The 26,382-nt window shown below is 35.4% G+C and overlaps 1 protein-coding gene across 2 annotated transcripts; it reads left to right on the plus strand.

Moving 5' to 3' along the window:
* The first annotated feature begins 1,260 nt into the window (after window positions 1–1,260).
* On the plus strand, window positions 1,261–26,069 carry LOC127445058 (MICAL-like protein 2). 2 transcript variants are annotated; one of them, XM_051704795.1, is made up of 17 exons: window positions 1,261–1,546; window positions 3,196–3,244; window positions 6,048–6,189; window positions 6,432–6,580; window positions 7,040–7,170; window positions 9,277–9,732; window positions 9,851–10,144; window positions 12,417–12,583; window positions 15,460–15,511; window positions 16,039–16,229; window positions 17,356–17,423; window positions 17,756–17,873; window positions 20,184–20,286; window positions 20,395–20,468; window positions 21,573–21,687; window positions 23,982–24,028; window positions 25,414–26,069. In XM_051704795.1, exons 1-17 carry the CDS (start codon window positions 1,404–1,406, stop codon window positions 25,497–25,499), a joined length of 2,385 nt encoding a protein of 794 aa, XP_051560755.1. In that variant the 5' UTR covers window positions 1,261–1,403; the 3' UTR covers window positions 25,500–26,069. The 2 variants fall into 2 exon arrangements, with proteins under 2 accessions (XP_051560755.1, XP_051560756.1); XM_051704796.1 differs by lacking the exon at window positions 3,196–3,244 and having other exon boundaries at window positions 1,408–1,546.
* Window positions 26,070–26,382: the final 313 nt, after the last annotated feature.

Consider the following 26,382-nt stretch of genomic DNA (forward strand, 5'->3'; position numbering starts at 1 on the left):
AAGTAAAGTTGATTTGAAAATACTATAGAGCACAATATGAAAAGAGGTCAATAATATATAAAGTGCGTGCCTTACTTTGCTGTTTCCTGCAATGTGAGTAGGTGACTAAACGAGATTAGACAAGCCCAACAACACCTACAGAGCTCTGCCAACACAGACACACCCATCAAGTCATGACGAACAATAAACTGCAGCAATGGACTTATTACATTACATGGGAGAAATACCCTGACAGCTGCAGAAATATACAAGTATACCTTTTGAGTATACACACTCAGTTTCCATTGCAGTCTATTGATGTCTATTGAGTCAGACAGTTATTGCATTATATAGCAAAAAAAAAAAAAAAAAAAAAAAAAATATATATATATATATATATATATATATATATATATATATATATATATATATATATATATATATATATATATATATATATATTAAAGATAGACAGCACAAGCACACTTTTCAAGCAAAACATTTATCAAAAAGTTTAGTAAAGTTTGTTACTAGACTAATGGTTACTCTTCTACTGTATCTGTGTGAAATTGAGGGGAATTCACTTACACTCAAAAATTAGTTTAGCTTATTTTTAAGATTCACGCATTTCAATTTCACAACAAAATACCATCAAATTGAATTGTGTAATATTTAGCTAAATTAAATTAATAAATCTTAAAATATTTTGGTTTATTTAATTAAAGATTACTCAATTAATTTGATGGAATTTTGTTATAAAAATTCAAATGTGTAATTCAGCGTCCTCTAAAATTGATCTTGAGACTAGTTGGTTAAAAATAATTACAAAAATGGCTACAAAAGTATAGTTAGTTCCAAAAAAAGTTACAGCATCATATATTTGCAGATGCCACTTTGTTTGATATTTTGTAATCAAATGCAATGGAATTTATACAGTTTTGAGTAGTTCCTATGTGTCCAAATGGGCCTACTTTTGGGGGGCAACTGTATGCACACGTTGCAGTATAGTTTGCATGAACAAATTATTAGGTATGACATTCACTAAATAAACTAAAGTACCAACCACTAAATAAAAAGTACCAAAGCAAAACTAGTACCAAGGTATGCCTAGAAGTACCTTGGAGAATCATGCACATTTTTTATTATTATTATTATTATTTTCTTTTCTTTTTTTTTTTTATAGGGGAAGTCTTTGTAAAATGCTTACCTTTGACTCCACCCATGAAGACGTCATTATACTTCTTCGAACTTTCAGGGGTTTCTCAACTTCAGCTGATGACGGTGAGATCACTTGGTGTGGGAGAGTGAAAACCAAAAGCGCTGGTGACACATTCAGCGTTCAGACTGGAAGGAGAGAAGCGCGCACAGATTCATTGTTGGAATTTGAAGTGATACTATTAGCTGTGTAAGTCCCATTCGCAGCGATGGCAGCTGTGAAGGCTCTTCAACAGTGGTGCAAAATCCAGTGTGAAGGATACCGGGATGTGTCGATCACAAACATGACCACATCGTTTCGGGACGGTTTGGCGTTCTGCGCTCTAATTCACAAAAACAGACCAGACTTGATGTAAGTAGCAACCCCCATTCACCCAATGCGGGTTTTGTATTGTATTGCGCTGGATAAAGCACAGCTTCTGAACGATTTGGAATTTTACAAAGTAGTACAAGAGTTTTAATGCCTAAAAATGCCGAATAGTTTGTTTGAGACTTTATAACTCTAGACGAGAACTTAACTTTAATCATTTAGGACGTGAGCGGACCTTTTAAGCTTCGGATGACAACATTGGAGTTTCTACAACTTGAACTTGATGAAAACTGTTGATCCTTTGGAATTTGGGAGTTTCAAGAAAATACTCCAGCTTCGAGTATATTCACAGTTTATACAGCGTAACATACTTATCAAGAAATCAAGACTTCAATAAAGGTGGACGAGAACATTAGAGGGAGTTTCTTCAATCTGGGGCACGTTTAGCCCTGTGCACTGTCAAACTCTCGTTAAAACATGTTTCAGACTCTCACCAGTTTATTACATTTGTCTACCAACAATGTCCAACAGTTAATGCTGTTGTTTGTTTGTTTGTTTTTTGTTTGTTTTTTGCCCGCCCCCCTCCCCTCCCCTCCCCTCCCCCCCCCCCATACGTCACGCAAATTCCCACCTCAGTGTCACTTCGACCATATCTTTAATTCTGTATTGTGTTTTAAAAAATTACGTGGCGGAAATGACGGTGATGGAAATAATATTTTTTTTTATGTTTTTTTATTTTTATTTATTTTTTTACATTTATTTTTTATATATATAAAATGGCCGACTCATTTGCTAAGTCTAATTTCATATCTAACATTTTATCAATCCTAAATACACACGATTAAATATATTCACACTTTTTGCATTTCTTGACGCCCAATAAATAAATATTCTTCTCACAGGTGATATTTACCTTGATTTGACACTAACTTTGTACTTTATTTTAGTGTAGGCTACTTCAAGTACACAAACTTTAAAAAAAGTAAATGGTTGGGGGAAAAATTGAAATAAATAAATTTGCATTATAAAATGCCTTCTGCCAAAACACATGGTTACCACAATATTACTGTAGTAAATCCATGGTTAATTTTACCAGGATCAGACCTTTATCTCAACTTCCCAACCTTCACCGTGACCAAATCGCTGCAAGGAAATCAACTTTTATATTCATTTTTTTAATATATTAAAAGTAGTAGTGGAGACAGGAAACAGGATGGGAAAAGTAGGCCAAAAGGGGAATCGAACGCAGATCATCTACACCAGACAAACACATGCACACCGTTGTTGCACCCCACACCATTGCAGTGACACTAGGGGTGCAGTTTGTCTTTAAAACCTGTGTTTTCACACGACTATAGGAGTGCAAAGAGCTGTGCTGTGTGGCAGGTGCTATTTCTACCTAGTGCAAATAGTCACTCCGTTAATAAAAATCAACCCTTGGGACATGAATTTGCCAGAAATTAAAGAAACACCTTTATATCTCGTTACATTGCTGCAATATCTTGCATTTGTTTGATATACCTATTGACGTGCATGGCGGTAGTCTACAGTTATGATTGTGTTTGTTTTCTTAGTTTCAGATTTTACAGCGCACTTATTGTTAATATTTGTTTTGGGAAATCCTTGTTGCACGTTGATCAGTGTTATGTTCACTAATGCACGCCTGTCTCTAAATGTTTGCTCTCTTGCAGAGACTTTGACTCTTTGAGCAAGGACAATATTTATGAAAACAATCAACTGGTAAGACTTTGGAGTTGTTTTTCATAATTATTTATTTATTAACATTTATCACATTTTATTGATCCTTAACTCTCAAACCCTCTTCTTATCAATATTGGGTTCTTGAGTTGTGTAGTAGTGTATTGGTTTCTGGGTTCTTTAAAGCACCAATATATCAGTCGATTTCTATAGAACTAGAAAAAAAAAAAAAACATCTCTGTTTAACTTAAGTTCTTATTTGGCATCAGCCTGTGAAACCCTTTATGGTTTTGATTGCAACCCTTATTTTTATTTTTAAGAGTTTAGAGCAGCTCAGCAACTGAATTCCTCCCAGATTTCCTGTGAAATGCCTTAATTCCAAGCAGATCACAACCCTGTCATTTTAACTGCGATAAAGTTCCATTGAACCCTCATAGTGCTATGTGACCTCTGTGTGGTTGGCCAAGGCTGCGATCTGACCGATTGGCTGAAGAATGCATTTTTGAGGCCTATTCTTTTAGTTTGAGCTGTTCTTTGCAGCAGCTGAATCACATGTTGTGCTGTTTTAGACCATTATAAATCATTTACTGCACACTCTGACGTTTCATGTTTCCACGGAAAAGGAATGCTGTCCAAATAGGGCGTTGTTGTGTAAGAGAGAATAATAAAGGAGGATAATGAGAAGAATTGTAGAAGAAGCAAAGAAATGCAAATAGGGGGATTTTGAAAGAGAGTGCCATCTTTGTACACATCCAGAGAGAGTGAAAGCGAAGAGCCAGAGAAAGAGAAATCGTTATGAGAAGGAAAGATAAGGGAATGCATGATTTAAGGGGTGGAGATTATCTTCCTGTCTAAGGTATGAAAGGGAAAGCAAGCACATCCTAACATCTGCAATTAACAGTAACTTTGGCATGTAACTACTGGTAATGATACTTTACTGATTCCCGGATTTTATATAGAAATTTGTGTTCTTAGAATTGCATTAGCCTACCTGTTTTCAAACAAAACAAATGTTTGCAGAGAAACAAATGTATGTTTTATTGATGGATTTTATCTCCTCTCTCCTCGGTCATGTCTGCTCTTGTTTATTTTTGATCTAAGTTATCCCCCCCTCCCCCTCCTAAGTCTTCTCTGTAAAAGAAATACAGGCCAAGTTCACATTTTTGTGTTGGCATAATGGCATGTTAGATGCCTTTTGCATAGAAAATCACCACAAATGACAAAGTTTTGCCCAACTGTTCTACATCATTGTAATGTTTGAAACTATACAAAAGTCATGCATTAAAAGTTGATTAATCACATAATATGACACTCTGAATTGAGTAATACTGACCAAAATAAAGAAGGGGGCATCTTCATATATACAGTATATAGTTTTCATATATATGACTTTGTGAAAAATATGCAAGATTGTAGGTTTTATTTTATATTTCAATTTTGATCATTTTAATCACATTTTTGCTTTTTGGAAAAGTAAAAATGTCACATTCTATCAATTTATTTGATGTAATGAAATTGAATTTTTAATAACTATACAAGCTGTCGTCACGGTTTAAAATTTCATACTCATTTTTAACAAAATATTCACAAGGTTGGAACCTAATAATGACAACAGAATTACAGATATAACAAACATTTTATAATTATAAATATAATAATTTAAGTGCTACCACATCAAAACTACTATGCAAAAAAACAAAAACCTTTTTCCAAACCCTTGCATAAATGCGGCACAAACCTGTTTGTTAAATTCTTTAAGATTTAGTGTTTTCTGATGTTTAAATATTTCATAATGTATGATTGTCCCTTTAAATATTTATATTTACTCATTTATTACATTAACTACATTGAAACATTCTTGTTACATGGTTGTTTATATGCACTTGTACGATTTACATTGTTTACATTGATATGTCAAGCAAGCGCTAAATTGGTACTGACTGTTTAAGAGAACCGGCAGCTCTGCGAGCAAATGTTTCCGATTGGATGAGACAAATTAAGTTATTTAGAAGAGTACTTCAGCTCTTTAGGTCCATACAATGGAAGTGAATGGTGACCAAAACTTTGAAGCTCCAAAGAGCACTTAATGACAGCATAAAAGTAATCCAGTAAGACTCCAGTTCAGTCTTCTGAAGCGATCCAATAGATTTTGGGGTGAGAACAGACCAAAATATATCTAATTTGTCATATATAATATCCTTTTTCGCTGTACATCTTGCCATTGACGTCTCTAAGCATGATCATGATTTCAAGCTTGATTACAGTTCATTTAACTCAAAGCACTAGATGGCCCTAGGTAGTGTAATCAAGCTTGAAATCATGATCGCCAAGGATCACCATTCACTTACATTGTATGGACCTACAGAGCTGAGATATTCTCCTAAAAATCTTTGTTTGTGTTCTGCAAAAGATAAAAAGTCATACACATCTGGGATGGCCTGAGGTTGAGTAACTGATGAAGGAATTTTGGGTGAAATATCCCTTAAAAAGTACAGATAGTGTCATTAGCATGTCTCAAATGTTGTCAGCATGTCTCAAATGTTGTCTGAATTGTGGCCTTAAATTTCCTCAAGTAAGTTAAGTTACATATTATTGTCTACTTCCTTGTCTATTCTGAGTTAATATTTATCGCCTGCATTTATTACTTGAGTGCTTTCCCTTTGCAGCCTGCAGATATCAAACAAAGCTTAACCTTTTCAAGGCTTTTTGCAAGTCTGGCTTCCAGTATGGTTTTCAATAGAAAACCATCAAGTTATATTGTTCCACACACTGAAATGCACTTTTTACAGAGAGCTCAATCTCCCTCGTATGATTCTTACCTCTCATATTTTTATTTCCTTGTCAGGCTTTCCAGGTAGCAGAGAGGGAGTTGGGTATCCCTGCCCTGCTGGATGCAGAAGACATGGTGGCTTTAAAAGTGCCTGATCGTCTTAGTATTCTCACCTATGTCTCCCAGTACTACAATTATTTCCATGGACGCTCTCCTAGTAAGACACATGCACATGAATATCAGCACTGTGGCTGCTCCCTGCCACAATTCGTTGCATAGCTGTTACCCAGGCAAATTTACAATGTTGTGATTGTTTTCAAACTTCAGAAGCCAACAGTGGCCAGAATGGAATAGTAGCCTACTTATTATTTTATTTTTTTAATAGTGTGTGCACCAGTATGAATAATACAGTGATAAAGGTTTCAAACAGTAATAGTTTCACTGTGTGTGGATGTGCAGTTGGAGGTATGGCAGGGGTGAAGAGGCCAGCTGAAGAATCTAATGAAGAACCATCTGGAAAAAAGAACCAACCTGTCACAGCTAAAGCTTTTGCCTCACCTAAACCAGCAACAGAGAATAAGATGCCTAAACCAGCAAGTGACGTTAAGGTACACAATATAACTCATCAAAAATTAATCTGATCCTGCCAGTTCTTTTAGGAACACAGAACTGTTGGACAGGTCTGTAATTTGGGCGTAGTGTGTTTAATGGAAGTGCATGGGCAATTTAACACTGCCTTTAGGGAGTACAAGACAAACCTTGCCTCAGGCTACATAATTCTGAGATTACTTATTGATCTCAATTAATGCAGGCTTTACTATTAGTATTTGAACAAATCCCTAATCCAAAGAAAAAAATGTGGGTGTGCAAATTGTCCTGCACCATGCACATGTTCTTCCGATAATGTACTAATCTTGTTTATTTTAATGCTTTGTAATGAAATATTCCGGTGTAATTTTGTGCTTAATAATTACCTTTTGTCGAGAGTGTGTTTGCACAGTGCTTCACAACTGATAGCATTGATTTTTCCAGCAGTGGCAATTTTTTTTTCTTTTTGTCATTTCCAGAGAGACGTTCTGGTTGAGCGTGCTAATAAAACAGTAACTCTAAGCAGCAACTGCAATGTGTGCAACCAACATGTTCACCTTGTGCAGCGCCACCTAGTCGATGGCAAGTTGTACCACAGGAACTGTTTTAGGTGAGACACATCAATCAATGCACACTGTTCTCAATGTCTTTGACTTTTTTATTCACTTGTTATTTTTAGCTCTCAAGGTAAAGATAGCTCATTCAAGTCAATGCATCCATCTCACATGAGTACTAAGTCATAATCATGGGTGCGTTGTGGTGATGATGAAGTAAGGCTTTATAAAAAGCTGCCTTTTTGTTTAATTTATTTGCTAAATGGCAAACAAAAGTTTTATGTGCAACTATCTCCTATGATACAACCCCATTTCCTAAAAAGTTGGGACAGCATGAATAATGCTAATAAAAACAAAAAGGAGTGATTTGGAAAGTATATTCACCCTTTTCTGTATAGAAATTTCCACAACTACACATTATATGATGTTTCATTTATTTATTTATTTTTTAAATGTACCGTAATTTCAAATCATTTGTTTGCAACACGCTGCAAAAAAGTTGAGACAGGGTCAGTTTAAGACTAATTACAATTTGACAAGTTGAAATAAGGTGATGTGAAACAGGATATGTTAAATGGGTGGGGCAGCCATGTCATAGTACTATATACTGTATAAGGAGCCTCCAAAAACAGCCAAGTCCTTCAAGAACAAGGATCATTAGAGACTTGTCAATTTGCCAACTGATGCTTCAGCAAATAAACCAGCACTTTGAGAACAATGTTCCCCAAAGACAAATTGGAAGGATTTTGTGCATTTCACCTTCTACAGTGAACAATATAGTTAAACGATTCAAGGAATCTGGTCAAATCCCGGTGCGTAAAGGGCAAGAAAAAAACCACTTCTGAATGCACGTGATCTCTGATCCCTCAGATGTCACTGCCTTAAAAAAATGTCATTCATCTGTAATGATATCATGAACATGGGCTTGGGATAACTTTAGTAAACCTTTGTTAGTCGACACCATTCTTCGCTGCATCCACAGATGCAAGTTAAGACTTTACTATGCAAAGAAGAAGCCCTACATCAACACTGTTCAGAAGTGCTGCTGACTTCTCTGGGCTTGGTCTCATCTTAGATGGAAAGTAGATCAGTGGAACTGTGTTTTTTGGTCCAAAGAGTCCACATTTCAATTTTCTTTTGAAAAACACAGCCGTCATGTTATCCGGCTACTAACAGTGTCCAACAGTGTATGTACATGCTTCATAGGATATTTATGTCTTTTTTTTATTTTTATTAAGTTTTTAATGTTTCTGAAATAATCAGGCATTTGTATTGCAAAGGATAATTTTGTAGCTAACACTAGTACACTAACTTTTGAGAAAAAAAAAATCTATTAAGGGCAAATGTAGTTGGTGTGATGGAAATGTTGGCAGAACTGTGGGACAGTTAAACGTTTTGAAAAATTGATAGAAATCTATTTCACACATTAAATACTGAAACCGGTTATGTTCATTTTACTCTGTTTATATTATCATAATTTTAAACGTAGTAATTTGCATTTTTATAATGGATTCTCATTATAATATGAAAATATTGATAGTCTGGGTCAGGGACAAGGCTAAAACAGTAAAATGTATACATAAAAGGCATTTGAAAAGTACCATCAATAAATGATAATGGCCTGGTTAAAAGCTTCCAATTCAATTTTAATGAGACCTTCATACATATATCAAAAAGAAAAAAGTTAAAATCTGTTCCCTGGGAAATTGAACAAACAACAAAATACACAATAGTTTAATTTTTTGAATTAGTGTTGGTCAGATATACAAAATATACATATGTACATAAAAATCTAATGTTCATTATTTTATTATATAAAAATGTTTTATTTTAATCCACCCATTTTTAGAATAATAATTTGCTCTTATTTTAGCATACTTTATGAACATTATTAAATAATGGTATTTGCTTAATATAACATCACATCTCTCTGACTCACTGTGTTAATAACAGTGATTATAGCCCAGTTTGTGAGTCACTGCCTTAGATATTCTATATATCAAAGAAAATACACAACCAAAACTAAGAATTGTTACTTTGTTAGACAAAACACTGATTAAAATTTTTTCAAAAGAAAACAAACTCTTTTAGTATCTTCGACCTATTTTTATGATTGTGTGTTTTTGCTGTTAATGGTCCATTTCCACATCCCTTTTCAACAGATGCAAAGAGTGTTCCACTATTCTCCTCTCTGGCACTTACAAGGCTGGAAAAGAACTAGGGACTTTTATCTGCAAGACTCATACAAGCATTGAGAAGCCTCTGACCACCCAGACCACACACATTACAGTACCACCACAAAAAACTCAGTCCTCCAATATCAGCAAGAGCACAAACTCCATGTTGAATAACCAGAATGCATCAAGTGGAGGTACTGGAAAGGCGGGTTCAACAGCTTATGCATCTAAACATAGCTGGCTCACCAGTAATAGAGACAGAACACCCACCCGTGACCCTGCTGCCACACCATCACCAGCAGTTCAGCTCACACCAGCACCAAAAATAACTCCAACACCAGTGACTACAACCATAAAATCTCCACCTAACCTCAGAACGCCCACTGAGACACCTAAACACACAAGCAACAGTGTACAGAATAACCAAGAAGCCAGAAAAAGGTGAACGTCTATGAATTCAGTATTTTGATTTTCTGTTGTTTGAAATTATTGAAGTTTAAAGGGGCAGTTCACACTGGAAGGGTTTTCAGGAAGGGTTTTTTCTCTTTTCCTTGGACAGATTCTTTGAGTCAAGCAATAATTCCAGCAGTAGTGTTCCTGTCAATAAAAGCACCTCAACATACACATCTACTATATCAGTGACTCCAGGAGGTCTTAAAACTTCTACATCAGAGCGCACAACACCAGGCACCACTGCAGGAACTGGAGCAAGCAAAGGTAAAGTCCTGCTGCGGGTGGGAGACTGGGCAAAAGTGCACGAGAAAGAAAAAGAGAAGGAGAATGAAAAGGAGAAAGCCAAGGCTGTGATTGGCAAGATGGTGACGTCTCCAGCTGGGCTCAAAGCAAGTGGCAGGTGAGCTATGTTTGGAGCACTATTACAGTATATAGGGCTGAATATTTACATTTGAATATTGATATTGAAATTGGATAAATAATGAATATTTAATTTATAAAATTGTATTTATTTTTTTTTTTTTTTTAAAGTGTCTTTAGACTGTTTTCGTGATCCTTCCATGAATGAGAGCATTTAAACAAATGTTTTGATAGCAAATGTTAAGATAAATGTTAAAAATTAAACTTCAGTAGCAAAAATAGTGAAAGGTCAGTTTGATTAATTTCTGTGGATCTATGAGTGTCATTTCAATAAATTAATTAAAAACTGATTCAGCAATTCATAATCTCCCAAAGGTTCATAAGTCTCCTTGTTGCATACAGTATATATATTTAAATGTTTTAGTAAAAAGTAAGGCTGTCAATTTAACGCGTTAATTCAGTGTGATTAATTATATAAAAATTTCAAATGAAAAATGTACGCAATTAAACATTCCCCCTTGACAGTACGTAAATTCATTAATTAGGAATTTTACTACCAACAAAGCAATTCAAGCTTTAAATACTGCCTTCATGTTTTTTCAAGTCACAGTCAGCAGGGGGCAGTGAGCACAAAATGAGTAAAGGAGCCACACACAGCCAGACGCGTTCTTGCGTTAAAAAAAGACAGCTGGATAGAGCACAACTGCGAATGCAGGGGTCCTGAGATGCATTTTTCAAAGTTTCAAATGGCATTTAACTCATCACAGCTTCCTAAAAATGCAGCATTAATGCACAAGATGCTGAAAACCATTGAAAATTGACGCAACCACAGTGAGACAACAACACGTCCTGTGAGAACAGCTCTTAAGTCTGCCTTGGACAAAATGTTAAGCGATTGGCAAACCTAGTAAAAATGTTTGTACGTGAATATTGCTGTTTAGTACTATGTATTGGTGCAAAAAAATGCTTACAGTAATTATTCTAATGTTCTTTTAGAGAAAAGCATGCCTTAATTATTTAATGCTTTTATTTATTCATCCATTTGTTCATTTTAATTTATTTATTTTTACTGTGAAATTTTCCCTTCAATACAATTGGCGACCAAGCAACACTGTAGCACTAAGCGGGTCAAATTGACCAGGGCTGCGTTTCCCAAAAGCACCGTAAGCTTAAGTTGATCGTAGAGACCATTGGCGCCAGCAATGCTTTTGGGAAATGCAGCCTTGGTTGTTAGATCACAGTTTAACAGTTATAATTTGCACTTTTTCCCCTCAACAATTGTTTTAAAGAATATTCAAGGTTCAATACAAGTTAAGCTCAATCGACAGCATTTGTGGCATAATATTGATTACCACAAAAATAAAATTTGACATCACTTTTCTTAAGAAAAAAAAGGCAAATATCTGGGTTTCAGTGAGGTACTTACAATGGAAGTGAATGGGAGCCAATTTTGTTTATTGCAAAATACTCACTGTTTCAAAAGTATAGCCACAAGACATAAACAATATGTGTGTAAACTTGATTTTAGTGTGATAAAAGCACTTACTAACCTTTTCTGTGTAAAGTTATAGCCAATTTTACAACTTTGTTGCCATGACGACGTAACGTCAACAAACCCTAAAATGGCTGTAAAAATGACAATTTAAACAACTTTACAGCTCAAATAATACACAAGTTTTAACTGAAGAATTATACAATTATTAGTGTCACATTTCTGCCTTTTTAAACCCTCCAAAAATTGGCCCCATTCACTTGCATTGTAAGTGCTTCACTGTAACCTCGACTTTTGCTTTTTTTTTTGTTTGTTTTTTTAAGAAAAGGAGGGACGAGTCAAATTACATTTTTGTGGTATTCAACATTATGCCACAAATGCAAAGCTTAACTTGTACTGAACCTGGAATATTCCTTTAAGTAAAATGTTCAAATTTTGTAAAGTAAAAAATTACCCTTTTAAACCTTTTCAGAGCAAACACATAAATATCGAGAAATATATCAAAATATTATCCAAATACTGAAAAGTATCTCTATACTTTTTAGCAATATCATCCAGCTCTACAATTACATAGTTTATTTTATCACTTGTTTTCATAGGGTGTGAAAATAATAAGATCATGATAAATGGAGTGGAATTATAGCCTTTATGTACACAGACCCACTGAGTCTTGTTTGATTTCCTCACATATTGTATGTTGAAGTGTTTGTTGACATGTGTTTCTGTACAAAGACCTTTTGTTTCTTATCTCAAGTCATGTAAGCTTTTCTACATGGACATCCGTCATTAACGCTGTGCCCTCTCACTTTCATTTCCATAGTAATGCTTCCTCTGCTGAATCGTGTGTTAAAGGCCCCCTTGGTAGGGTGCGTCTGAAACCACTGGATGTCAGCATGGAACCTACTGCACCCGCTTCAGGAACACCATCCTGGATCAAAGACAAAAGCTCATCTAAGCCTGCAAACTCTCTGACTGCCAATAGCAAGGGTGAGGAAAATCAAACTCACTGTGTGTATCCACTGTCATTCCCCATTTAGATCTCATTTACAATGTTTGTTCTTATTAAGTGTTTGCAGATGTCATTCTTTTTCACTTTATTTCTCTGTCTTTGATAAATTGACAGAATTTTAAATTTAGACACCATTTAATCTAGGGCTGTTCCAATACAATCACATACATTACATCCATTCCAATGGAATCAATTTCATATTATATCATTATATTGTAATTATTTTTCTCACACTGTAAAGGGATGGGGACGTGCAGTGTTGCTCTTCAATTATCATGGTGACATGCCCTACTTGGGCACTTTTCATGTGTAAATCACATAAAGCAAAGTGTAATAATTAAGCAATATCACTCAAATGCTGACATAAGGAACAACAGCACTCTTGCTCATGTGATATTACTTTTATATAACAGTTTAACAAGTAAATAATATAAAATAACTTGCGTTTCAGACAAAAAAAACAAAAAAACATGGCCAGATAAAGGTGCAATATGTAAATTATTGCATGTAATATTCACCTTTTTTTTTTGCCAACGTGTGAACGGCTTGTAATGCAACTTAAAAAATGAGCCCTTCCCGGACTTCCTAGGTTGCCTATTAAAGCCTGTAGACTGATTTTCATGCGAAGGGAGCGGGTCGCTTTTGCCTGGAAAATCCAAAGGATGTGACTTTTATGCGTGCTCCCGAGAGCCTTGCCTCAGTGCTTCTGCTATTCTACAGCAACAACAAACTGCAACACTAGGTAACGTTATCTTAGAGATGGAATCCAGCAAACGTCCGGCTCCCAGCACAACACCGACTCCTACACAAACTCCGAGTAAGCCAAAAAAAAAAAAAAAAAAAAAAACCTTTCCCGTCTGGCTAAGCGGGAACGTGATCGTGGTCGAGCGAAAACTAGAGTGAACATCAGCATGGTATTTGATTCCTGGAGGGACATACGTTCGGTTTTGGGGATCAAAACTGACCCTGAATTGGCATTCTTCTTATTGGACACGTAAGCTTACATAACTCCAAAGCATGTGAAATATAGTGCCTTAAGGATGGATGTGTAATTTTAGCTAACTTCATCTTGCCTGCTAACGCTGACGAATTGCAAGCTACCTTGCTTCGTAACTTTCAAATAATTTCAACGATCTTCTCTTTATGCTAAAAGTCAGGTATGCTTATTCACAGTAACTGACATAATGTTAATCTGTAATTATTCAGCAAGGTAAACTACAATAATACATTAAATGAATACTAGACAATGTTCAAGATAATGCAAAAAGCTCCATTCATTAATGTAACGTAACTTGGTTATACAGAAAATATATACAATCTATTATTATAAAACAATAGTGCATCGATATATCAAAATGACAGTTGTGATGGAATCACATCAATATGAATTGTCAACGTATTTATAATGTACAGTCTATTTTGTAAACAGCTACTGTCATCATCCACCAAATTTAGCTAACAGCTATTAATAAAGCTGGCTAGCTAGCTAACACCGACATAGGCTATCAGATAAATGCAGTCAATGTATCATGCAAAGAAAAGTGACTACTTCAAACTACAGTCTCGCATAGTCAGACCTATATCCACACTTTGTTTTAGCCCTGTTCCAGCACTGGAGAGTGAAATATAATATGCAGTCTCAAAGTTTGTAGTAAAAAAAATCATAACTGTGTAATTTTAATTATGCTACCACATCTGTCACCATGAAGCCGGTGAATCACGTTCAGTTTCTTTGTTTTGTTCCCTATGGAGTGCGCGCAATCACGAGCTACAGGCTGCAGTTCACTTAATGGCCACAGGTGTCATTAATAACAAGGGTTTCTGAATCTTACATACTGCATCTTTAAGTCGTCATTTTTGTTTGTACAATGCTTTCCACAACACACATTATTCCAAAGCAGCTTCACAGAAAATCATGCTTCAACAGAAAATGAAACCGTAATACCTATAAAGTCTTAGTCATCATCGTGTAGTTTGATTAAAATATGATTGTAAATTGTGTATAAAAATTAGTAAATAATAATTGTATTTAGAACCCCAGTGAGCAAGCCAATGACGACTGTGGCAAGGAACACAAAACTCCATAAGATGTTGGTTAATGGAGAAAAATAACATTGGGAGAAACCAGGCTCACTGTGGGGGCCAGTTCCCCTCTGGCTAAACAGCATGAATAATTGCCAATATTAGTTTTTTGTGTGTAGTGCCATTGTTTAAACAAAGATTTTGTTTGATAGATTTAGTTTGTGCATTTTTTCATTTCTTTACCGCCAACGAAAATGGTCCAAAAGAAACCAAAGGAAGCATCAAGCACAACTCGCTCCCTGTATTACTCTCAGTACTCTGGTTTTGAACTAGTAGTGTTTCGTTCTTAAAAACAAACAAGTGTTTTTAAATGAATCTGAAGGTGTGAACACATCATTCTTGTTCACTTCCATTGTTTCAATGGTGAACGACTCAAATCAGTTGAATCAGTGATTGAATGACTCACTCAAAACATACTGTTAAAGTTGCTCATTTGTCACCACCTACTGGAGGAAATATGCAGTCTCCAGGAAAGGTTGCTTAATGAATCAATGCCATCACTCTTGGAAGGCTGCTCATCCAATCAGACTATATGACCAGAACTAACTGTATAGCTGTTTTTAAAACTTATTTCAGATTTTTCTTAAAATCATCTGCGTAATGTTCATTTCTGAAGTTGTGACGAAATAACCTGTAAGTTTATAAGCTGATTAGATGTCATTTAAATTATAGGTTGATAATGTTTTTCAAACCTGTAACCTTAAAACTAATTCTAACCAAAATAAGGACATTGCTGTTTAGATATTGTTCAAATAATTTGATCTAATTACAGAAAATGATACCACGCCATCTGACTGGAGGTCCATGCTCAAGCCTGTTTCAAAGTAAGTTTTGTTGCTGCTCAGGACTTCTCTTTTGTTAAATACTGCATGTCTTTCTTGATTTTTCCTTCCTAATTAAATGACCAGATATTTTTTTTTCTTTTTTTTGATGAAGCATTGTGCAAGTTTTTCTCAGTGATATCATTTTATAATTATTTGTCTCTGTATGATTTTCCTAACTAATCATCCTTTTCCTTACTGATTAACCGGTTCATTCTCCAGACGCTCTGTTCCTCCCACTCCTTCACGCTCTATTGTGATTGGTTGTTTTGATGAGTGTGCAACCCTGCTGCGGCGACTAAGGCCAGCGGTGGGTCGCATCTAAAAGTCCCCAAAAGCAATAGAACTCAGTGCACAAGCACTCTCCCCATAAAGATCTTTTACATGTAACTACCTCTCTTACCTCCTGCCCCACCCTCCTAAACGTTCACCCCATCAGAGGTGAGAGAAGCGATGCTAAACATTTAGTGGCACAAAACTCTACAGAAAATCTTAGCATCTTTTGCTTGTTTGCTCTCTGTCTGTATTAGAACTGTCAATTCCATCGAAAGCACCGGTACTCCCACCAAACGGCCAGAAGCAGCTTCCTCTCCACGGACATCAAGTCTTGGGATCTCCCAGGCATCTGTTCCTGCCCCATCTACCACCAACTATTCCACTTGTATCATCCACCCCAAAACACCCTCACCTGGCCCGCTAAAAAATGGGCCTAGACCTAGTGGTAAGGCATTTGATGGACTATATGTATTTGTATTAATACAAATTAAGTCTCATGTAAATATTTTTTATTCAGCCAACCACAACAAATTCTTATTTACACGTAGGGTCAGGCAAAGTGTCTTATTGTTTGTTTGTAATTTTAATGTCTGGTCTGAATTCAGAGAAAACACAGTCAATATGCCCTATAAAATGCCTCATAACCTTACACCTGCCTTTGTAAAAAGTACTGTGGTGGTACCATGGTGCAGTCATGGTAGAAGATGGTGCTGCCATGGTACTTTAATAAATATCATGATGCTGCACAGAACAAATTGCTGTTAAAAAAATAGCTCAGACTCTAAGATCTGATTGGATGAGCCATGATCAAATTCATTGTGATTTATCACAGGTAACACCATGATAAAAAGACTGTATGATGGCTTATTGCTTTATTGGAAAATAAGAATAAATGTAAATGATAAATTTAGTGGTGGTTATGCTCAGAAAGATAATAAAACAATAAAATAATTCATTTAGTGAGGGTTATGCTAATAACAATAAAATCTAAGAAATGAAATAATACATTTAGTGAGGGTTATGTTTATAACAAGTTAGAAAATCTAAAGTAAAATAATACATTTAATGAGAGTTATGCTTATAACATAATTTAAAAACCTAATAAATGAAATAAAAAAAACATTAATGAGGGTTATGTTTAAGTATATCAATTAAGAATATATTTATATACAGTGTGTGTGTGTGTGTGTGTGTGTGTGTGTGTGTGTGTGTTTGTTTGTGTATATATATATATATATATATACACACACACACACACACACACACACATTTATGGAGGGTTATGCATAAAACAACTTAGATAAATTTACTTATATTTTTTTTTTTAAATAATAAAGACATTGATAATGTAAATCAAGACAAAAATAAAATACATATTAAGATTTGTAAGAATTTTTGCAGTGTGTATTTTCATATTCATATATCCAAAAAACACGGGACCATGGGTGCCAGGTGCCACCAAACCTGCATCAAAACTGTTTGAAAAAGGAGTACTACAGTACATTTTTGTTTTTGCTTTGTTTGACAATTTATCTTACTACCTCTCTTTTTTCTCTCTATCTTTCTTCCAGACCCCATCAGTAGCAGCAGTATATCTCCTGTGTGCCCCTCAGGGACTGAAACTCACAAATTGCACAAGGTGTGTGTCAAAACAATAATTACATGTGTTATCTGGTCTTGTGCTTTTCTGTCTGCTTTTATGTGTGTAAGCGCTGAGGGATTACTTTGTCAAAGGGACCATTTAAACTGTTTTGGAGGATCAAAAGGACCTTTGGGGAGCGGTTATCTTTGAATAGACAGTAGAATCAAAATAGAGTGTCTTTATTGGAAATCAACTCTTTTAGAATAATCTCTTTAACTTCCACATATGCATTGTACAGACCCTCAATGGTTTATTTATTCCATTCAGAGTCTTTTTTTTTTTTTTTTCAGTTCACATTTGACATTCTTGGATGTCTTTGTTTGCTTTAGCCGGATTACATTCCTAAAGAAGAGATTATGAAGGAACTAAAGGAAATTGAGATGAATCTGAATGAGCTGGAGAAGAGAGGAGTAGAGCTGGAAAAACAGCTTAGACAGTGTGATGAGGGTTTGTATACACACATACTGTGCACACATATCTAAATACAGCCGACCTTTCACAATTAATCAAACTTTTGACAACTGAATCAAACATGACCTGCAGTGAACTTTTTCATCAAATCCACTTCCCAGAAAAGTCATTCCTATTTTTACCAATGGTCTTTTGTATTTTAGTGTATTTTACAGTTAGTGATAGTAGTATTACAAGTAGAAGTTGTTCATGGAAATTGATATAATGTGAAAATAACTTGGAGATGGTAGGCTAATTTATGTAAAAAAAAAAAAAAAGTTATCTGTCATCATTTACCTACCCTCTTGTCACACAAACCCTGTAATCATATAATAATTGAAAGGGAAAATTCTTTCATTATTTACTCACCCTCATGATATCCCAGGTGTGTATCACTTTCTTTCTTCACCAGAACACATTTGAAGAAAAATTGAAAAATATCTCAGCTTAGTAGGTCCTTAAAATGCAAGTGGATGGTGATTTCACTTTTGAAGCTCCAAAAATCACAGACAGTCAGCATAAACGTCATCCATACGACTCCAGCTGTTAAATGAATGTATTCTACGATCACTTTTGGTGTGAAAAAAGATCAATATTTAAGTACTTTTTAATTATAATCCAACGTGAGGGTAAGCTTCATGAGAGGGTGGAGATCACAAGGTCTCTCGTGTGACGTATTCGCGTTGCCATGGATACAGAGGTAATCTCACATTCTCCACTCGGTTGAGACATCCAGGATGAGCACACAATTGCACCATTGAGTAAAGAAACAGATACATACAGATCTGAACCAAAATCAACTAAGCTTCTGTACAGCGTCCCTCCTCACTTGTAAACAGAGCTGCTTTTCCAGCTGACGCGCTTGCCTCAGTTCTCGCGTGTTTCACATGACAACGCGATTACGTCACACGTGCATACCGCTGCTGACCATAAAGATGACGTAGAGATAAAAAAAAAGTACTTAAATATTTATCTTTTCCGCACGAAATGCAATCGTGTCACTTTAGAAGACATTAATTTAACAGCTGGAGTCGGTATGGATGATGTTTATGCTGACTGTCTGTTCTTTTTGGCGCTTCAAAAGTCGAATCACCATCCACTTGCATTTTAAGGACCTACTGAGCTGAGATATTTTTTTTATTTTTCTTCAAATGTGTTCTGGTGAAGAAAGAAAGTCATACACACCTGGGATATCATGAGGGTGAGTAAATGATGAGAGAATTTTCATTTTTGGGTGAACTAACCCTTTAACTATAATGATTACTTTTACTCTACTGTGGAACACAAAAGGAGATATTGTTAAGTGTTCATAGTGACCGGCAGCTTTCAAGCTCCAAAAATGACAAAATGATGATGCCTTTAACATTAAAGGAATAATTTACCCGCCATCATGACAGATGTGTTTGACTTTCTGTCTTCTACTGAACACAAAAGAAGATTTTTAGAAGAATATGTCAGCTGTGTAGGTCCATACAATGCAAGTCAACAGGGTCCAGAACTTTGAAGCTCAAACAAGCACATAAAGGCTGCATAAAGTAATCCATATGACTCCAGTGGTTAAATCTATGTCTTCAGAAGCGATATAATAGGTGTGAGTGAGAAACAGATCAAAATTTAAGTCCTTTTTCATTATAAATTCTGCTCCCTGCCTAGTATGTGGCGATATGCACAAATAATGCAAATTGCCAAAAACAAGGTGAAAGTGGAGATTTATAGTAATAAAGGACTTAAATATTGATCTATTTCTCACCTACACTTATCATATCGAAGACATGGATTTAACCACTGGAGTCTTATGGATTACTTTTATGCTGCCTTTATGTGTTTTTATGAGCTTCAATGTTCTGGTCACCATTCGCTTGCATTGTATGGGCCTCCAGAGCTGAGATATTTTTCTAAAAACCTTTGTTTGTGTTTTCAGAAGAAATTAAGTCATACACATCTGGGATGGCAAGAGGGTGAGTAAATGATGAGAGACATTTCATTTTTGGAACTATTCCTTTAACAAAAATAGTTTGTATTATTTAATATGTTTTAAAAAGCCTAAATAAGTACCTAAATAAAACTGCAGATTATTCATCATCATTCCAGTACACTAAGACATGGCACATATCACTGAAACAGAAAAGAGTATCTGAGTACTAACAGACTTCAGCTCAGTGAGTATTATTGAAAAGAATAGATGTCCTTCTCTAATGCTCCAGTAGGTGGAGACAAATATTACAGCAGATTCTCTGTTGTGAGTTGAATTACTAGCCTAAACAAATTAAATGAAGTTGAAGACTCTTGTTCTTCTCTTTTCTTCAGAAGGACAAGAGGACACATTAATGAATGACTTAATGGTGGACTGGTTTAACCTTATCAGAAACAAACAGGTCTCCATGAGGCGTGAATCTGAGCTTGTGTACATGTAAGGATGAGTAACCATTTCTTGAATCACTGGAAATGCAAACAGAGAATATCCCATATTTCTGAATGCTTTGTGTGCTTCTGAATAACAGTGTTTGTGTTGTGATAGTGCCAGAACGCAGGATCTAGAGGAAGAGCAGCCCAGTGTTGAGGCAGAGCTAAGGAGACTGCTTGAGAAACCAGGTTGGTGGGACACAAAAATTGTAGAGCCACTCTCAGTTAACCTGCACCCATACAGTCTACACTGTCAAGTTCTTTATTTCCAACTAGAGATGTGTCCCAAATAACGCACCATACACGATGCACTCAGCCTTGTAGTGTATGAATTTTAAGTGTAGTATCATCACAAATGAAACACTTAACAGTTTTTTACTACATAGAAACATTTGCCGTTTAACTGTTGACGGAAATGAAGTTTCAAACACATGCAATGTGTTGCCACTAGCTTTAGAGTGTTATCCAGCCTCAGTTCAACACATGTATCTCAAACAACGTACATGTTCACACAGTGTGGGGTGACAGTAAAGCATTTGTAAAGTGCTGCCTTCACTGAAGTTTTGCTAGTTGCTACATTCTCCATTATTTACAATTGTTTTGTCGGACCAGCAATGCTGACAGGTAACTCCACCCTTCTGCTACATAAAGCAAACTGGGAGCACTGAGTGCATGAGGTGTTTCACAATATTCCACACTCCGTTTTGACGTTTGAAGACTTGCATCATCCGAGTACTCATAGGACACTTCTTTTTGTTGCATTTTCAGTGTTAACATACTACTTGCACTACTTGCTTTACAGAATTACATAGAATAGTGCAGAAGTGTGCGGTTTGGGACGCACTTTAGATCTCAAGATGCTCTGTATTGACTGAAGGGATTGCCTGGAAAATTAGCCAGGCCGATAAATCAAATAATATTTGGCCATTTAATTTTCTATTTAATTAGTTTAATTTAAATAAGTATTAAATGCTATAATTAGATTGTATTAGCCCATGATCATAGTGTATATATCTGTATTATAATGGCAATCAACCACCATGCTTTCTATTTAGCAATATCGGCCATTAAAAAATCCATATCGATTGACCACTAATAGACTATTGCTGTAAACACTTCCTAACAGCTAACCAGTAAATGTCAAAACATTACTGTCTTTTATTCATTGTTGTTGCCAGATCACTTGATTTCAAACCTGTCTTCTCATCTGTAAGGTTGGCAAATGCAGTTTACCCCAATTGAAGTTAAAACATCTTTATCCAATCAGTAATTTATTTATTTTTAATTCTGCAGAGCATCTGAAGACCTTTTGGGATCGTAAACGAGAGGAAGAGCTGATGGCCAAACTGGTGGATATTGTGAACGATCGAAATGCTATAGTAGAGGGGCTAGATGAAGACAGACTGAGGTCTGCATACCTAAACACCAACCTAGTCACACAGAATGAACGTTATTATAACTACATTTTTGCAAACTTACTTTAACGTACTGCGTTCTAAATTTCGTCACTGTTTTCTGTTGCAATTAACTGTGCGTTTCATTCACTTTCACACAAATCATGAATACAACGGCTGATTGTGACTTTATAAACACTTATTTTTCACACTATTACTCACACACTGCTATGTTATATCAAAACACTTTTACTTGAACGTTTCATTTTAAAAACAATACATTTTAATGCTTGTATAACAGACCCACCACCATGTACACCCTTATTCCTATGTAATTAGCTTGTTGTAGCTCACCTCATAGAGTGTTGGACTTTGAACTCGGAATACCGCGGTTCGAGCCCAGCCAAGCACACAAGTTGACACGTGAGACAAAAGTGTCATAGAAGTGACAATAAATAAATGACATGGTTGCTTCAGAAGATGTGCTTTTCATGTCACATTCACTTTTAGGACACCATCGGTTAGGGTTAGGTGTTGGTTATGGGTAAAGATGTGTGTTTTGTTTACCTCTCATTTTACGACACTATTGGTTAAGTTTAGGTTAAACCTCTAGGTTAGGGAGGTACGTTTTACTCATCTAAACCTCTATCTATCATTCACCTCTAAAATCTCGTCTGATTACAAGACCATTTCTCTAGCTTTTGGTGCCCCCCGCTGGACATTTCACTGGGAAACTGCAATAAAACATGTAATTGTAAAAATTGTAAGCACAATTTCATTTTGCAAAAATGTTGCCATAGTAGCATAATTTTCATGAGATCAGGCTGTAAAACCCACACACAACATATTGCTTTAGAGAACATATGAATACAGAAATTGTAGATGTATTCTTTTAAGAGAGTGTACAGGGTCAGTATGTTTGATGTTTAAATTTAAGTTTAAATTTACATTTCCTAGTCATAATGTTTTATTCATTGAGGACCATATACAATACTACTAGATTAGAATTTGAGCTTACATTGTCATTATTCGTTATGATGGTCTGGTTTTCTGTCAATTATTTGATGATAATGTACTATCATTTGTCATCTTGAAGAGAACATGACTCCATTTAAAGGGATAGTTCACCAAAAAATGAAAATCCTCTCATCATTTACTCACCCTCATGCCATCCCAGATGTATATGAGTTTCTCTCTTCTGCTGAACACGAACAAAGATTTTTAGAAGAATATCTCAGCTCTCTAGGTCCTCACAATGCAAGTGAATGGGTACCAACATTTTTAAGCTCCAAAAAGCACATAAAGGCAGCATAAAAGTAATCTATAAGACTCCTGTGGTTAAATCTATGTCTTCAGAAGTGATATAATTGGTGTGAGTGAGAATCAGTTTAATATTTAATGTCGTTTTTTTTTTTTTTTTTTTTACCATAAATTCTCCTCCCTGCCCAGTAGGTGGCGATATTCACAAAGAATGCAAATCACCAAAAACAAAAGAAGAAAAAAAGTAAAAGTGGAGATTGACAGTAAAAAAGGACTTAAATATTGATCTGTTTCTCACCCACACATGTCATATTGCTTCTGAAGACATGGATTTAACCACTGGAGCCTTATGGATTACTTTTATGCTCCCTTTATGTGCTTTTGGTGCTTAAATATTTTGGTTCCATTCACTTGCATTGTGAGGACCTACAGAGCTGAAATATTCTTCTAAAAATCCTTGTTTGTGTTCTGCAAAAGAAAGAAACTCATACAAATCTGGGATGGCATGAGGGTGAGTAAATGATGAGAGAATGAACATTTTTGGGTGAACTATCCCTTTAACTTGTCAGATGTGACAGGTAAAACAATATCAGAATACAGAACATGAAACACCATTTGCATCGCATTTATGTTCTGTAATTTGACAATTTTTCAAATAAAACAGAACATTTAGTGAAAAGGGGGAGTCAGGACTTTATCCATCAATATGTGCTTGAACTTTGTATGTTATTGGACAATATTATGGGTAATATTATTTTTCGGCACCCATATGGTCTTGCTTTACATCAACAAATAAAAGCAAAGTTGTTTCAGAGGCCGCTAAAGTTAACATTTTAATGGAAGATTATGACAGTATAATACCAGACATTTATTAAGCTATAAATAGTGTGAATTTTGATTTAATGTTGGATATGTGACATTTAATTTCAACAAGAAAGTGGCTCAAGTCATTTATAATCTCATTCTGTACACACACAAACAGCTGTTTTTAATTTTATTCTCATTATTTTACTATTTCATTGTGCTGTTTTTACACTTATGTTCATAGGGAGGAAGAGGAGGATGAGCAGCTGAATAAGATGATACAGAGTCTTGGTAAGCATCATCTCAATTTATGTTCATGTAGATTTAAATCCTGAAAATAAGAAAAATCATGTTTGCATAGTTCTTCCCATAAGCCTTTCAAAATTGGTGAGAAAATTGTGCAAAATAAATAAATAAATCAATAAATAAAAAAAAAAATAAGGATATTTAGGGAGCAAAAGTATAAAAATCTTCCTCCAGTAAGGAATTTTACATAAGTTTCCCCTGAATTTTTCGATAAAGCGGTTTCTCAAACTAATTAAGTTTTCCTCGCTAGAAACTGATTAGTGTGCACCAGCTGCTCCTGGTTTAAATAGGCAGAAATTTGCAGCCAACTCTATTTATTACAGTTCATTCTACTGAATGAATGAAAGTGAACATTCCTTTCTGTTTGCAAATAATATGAGGTTGGCACTAGCGAGACAATTGTTTATTGTCACCGTTTGTTCAGTGAAAGCCATACAGCTGCACAGATGATTATGTGTGAGGTTTATTGTTATTTTCCACTCAATATAATGATAAAAATCTATAATTAGTGTATACTGTAGTTAACACTGTTTGGAAAGCTGATTGTGCAAGTGATGTTGTTTGAGGGCAGCAATGTAGTTGTTGTTTAAAGGCAGTATCTATATGTAAAGACCAGAAAATTTTCTAATATAAAGATGCATTAATTGCACAATATTGTTTGAACTTTTAACCAAGCAGGTGAGAGAAAAGCTTTTAAGTTTAGATCACTGATGTTTAAACAAAAGTTTCTTTTGTGGAATCAATGACACCTGCGCAACCCTCCGCCCACCACTCAAGCTACTTTGAATCTTAGGAGTAATTGGTCCATGCATGTTTATGTAGTCCATGTTTTAAAAGGCCAATATGTGAGTAACAGGAAAAGTTATGCGACCCGTTTTGATTTCATGACCGTTAATGGACACCACCGGTACCTAGCCATGGCTAATGATCTGCCTGCTATTTCAGTGCTAAAGTAAGTAATAATAAAATGTATAATTCACCAACCCAATTAGGCCAACGCAGAAATGTGGGCAAAAGTCATAACCGTTTGCAATTCATGTCATAAAAATAGTCTGAGTGTTTTGGAAGCTGTTATGGAAATTCCAAATGAGACTGTGGTCAACATAAGGACGGCATTTAAAGTGAATGACCTCTTGTTTTCTCTTGAAATTACTTTATGCACCCTTCATTTAAAAGGATAGTTCACCCAAAAATGAAAATTATCTCATTTACTTGAGCACGTTGTTCCAAACTCATATGACTTTCTTTCCTCAATGGAACACTAAGGGAGATGTTAGGCAGAGTCTCAGTCACCACTTTCATTACAGAATTTTAATTTTTTAGTAAACTAATTCTTTCATTATGGCTTCTGCTCTGCATTTTGCTAACAGATATGAAGAAAGACAAAATCAAGAAAAAATCATCCATATCCAAATGGTTTAGCAGGAAGAGCAAACTGACACCTTTGGAGGACTGATCCTCACGGAGGGGTGTGTGTGTGTGTGTGTGTCTCGGACACTGATAGTTTTCTACTTATTGTCATTAGCAGTTCAGCATACGTTCATCCATAAAATCTGATTTGCATTAACACAGTCCTTAAAATTTTTTATTTTGGAGACTTGTGTCTCCATTATGTTTTCACACTCCTTTCTCATGTACTTTTTTTTTCACATTTATCATCTGTCTCTGCATCCATCTTTGTGGGTGTGATTTGTGCATTTGTTAGCAAAAGTGTTGCACTAGAATACTTCAGATTATTTTGATTCTATCTCGCATTAGTGTTGAATCAGGGAATTGGATGCAATGTTGAGAGAAGAAAGTCTTAAATCATCTTGATTCATATTGGATCAAAACTGAAAATGGACAGGTTAAGGTCCAACTTTTTAAACTATATTCATTGACACTTGACAATTTTTTTTTTTTTTTTTTTTTTTTTATATAAATATATTTTAATTGAGAATACAGTATATCATTCCTTTTGGTCCTCTTTTTGCTGGATTCTTACTCTCTATCACTATTTTAGTGCATGTAAAGGTCTATAGTCAAACTCAAACTTATACTAACTCAACTGCAGGGGGCAGACAGTGGCTGCTTTTTGCAATGGCAAACTCCGTATCTAGTATTCTAGTATTAGTAACAGCCTGATTCAACAGGGTCTTTTTAAAGAAATTGGTCAGGATTCTCTCTTGATTATTGGAATCCATCATTACAAATCTGCCACTAGGATGTTTTTTTAACCACTGTTTTTTTCCTGTATTGACTATGGGCTAAATTTGTTGGAAGCAAAATTGTTGGCAGATGATCTGCTGAAATTAGAGCACTTTTTTTCTTTCTTTTTCAAATGTTCCAGCTCTCTTTTT

The sequence above is a fragment of the Myxocyprinus asiaticus genome, chromosome 8 (assembly GCF_019703515.2).
Source record: "Myxocyprinus asiaticus isolate MX2 ecotype Aquarium Trade chromosome 8, UBuf_Myxa_2, whole genome shotgun sequence".
Lineage (NCBI taxonomy): Eukaryota > Metazoa > Chordata > Actinopteri > Cypriniformes > Catostomidae > Myxocyprinus > Myxocyprinus asiaticus.

What these genes read in the sequence shown, in the direction of transcription:
- LOC127445058 (XM_051704795.1), top strand. Translation starts at nt 1,404, where the DNA reads ATGGCAGCTGTGAAGGCTCTTCAACAGTGGTGCAAAATCCAGTGTGAA. An exon ending in TACCACAGGAACTGTTTTAG is followed by an intron (nt 7,171 to 9,276) that starts GTGAGACACATC and finishes CCTTTTCAACAG; the next exon opens with ATGCAAAGAGTGTTCCACTA. An exon ending in AACCAAGAAGCCAGAAAAAG is followed by an intron (nt 9,733 to 9,850) that starts GTGAACGTCTAT and finishes TTCCTTGGACAG; the next exon opens with ATTCTTTGAGTCAAGCAATA.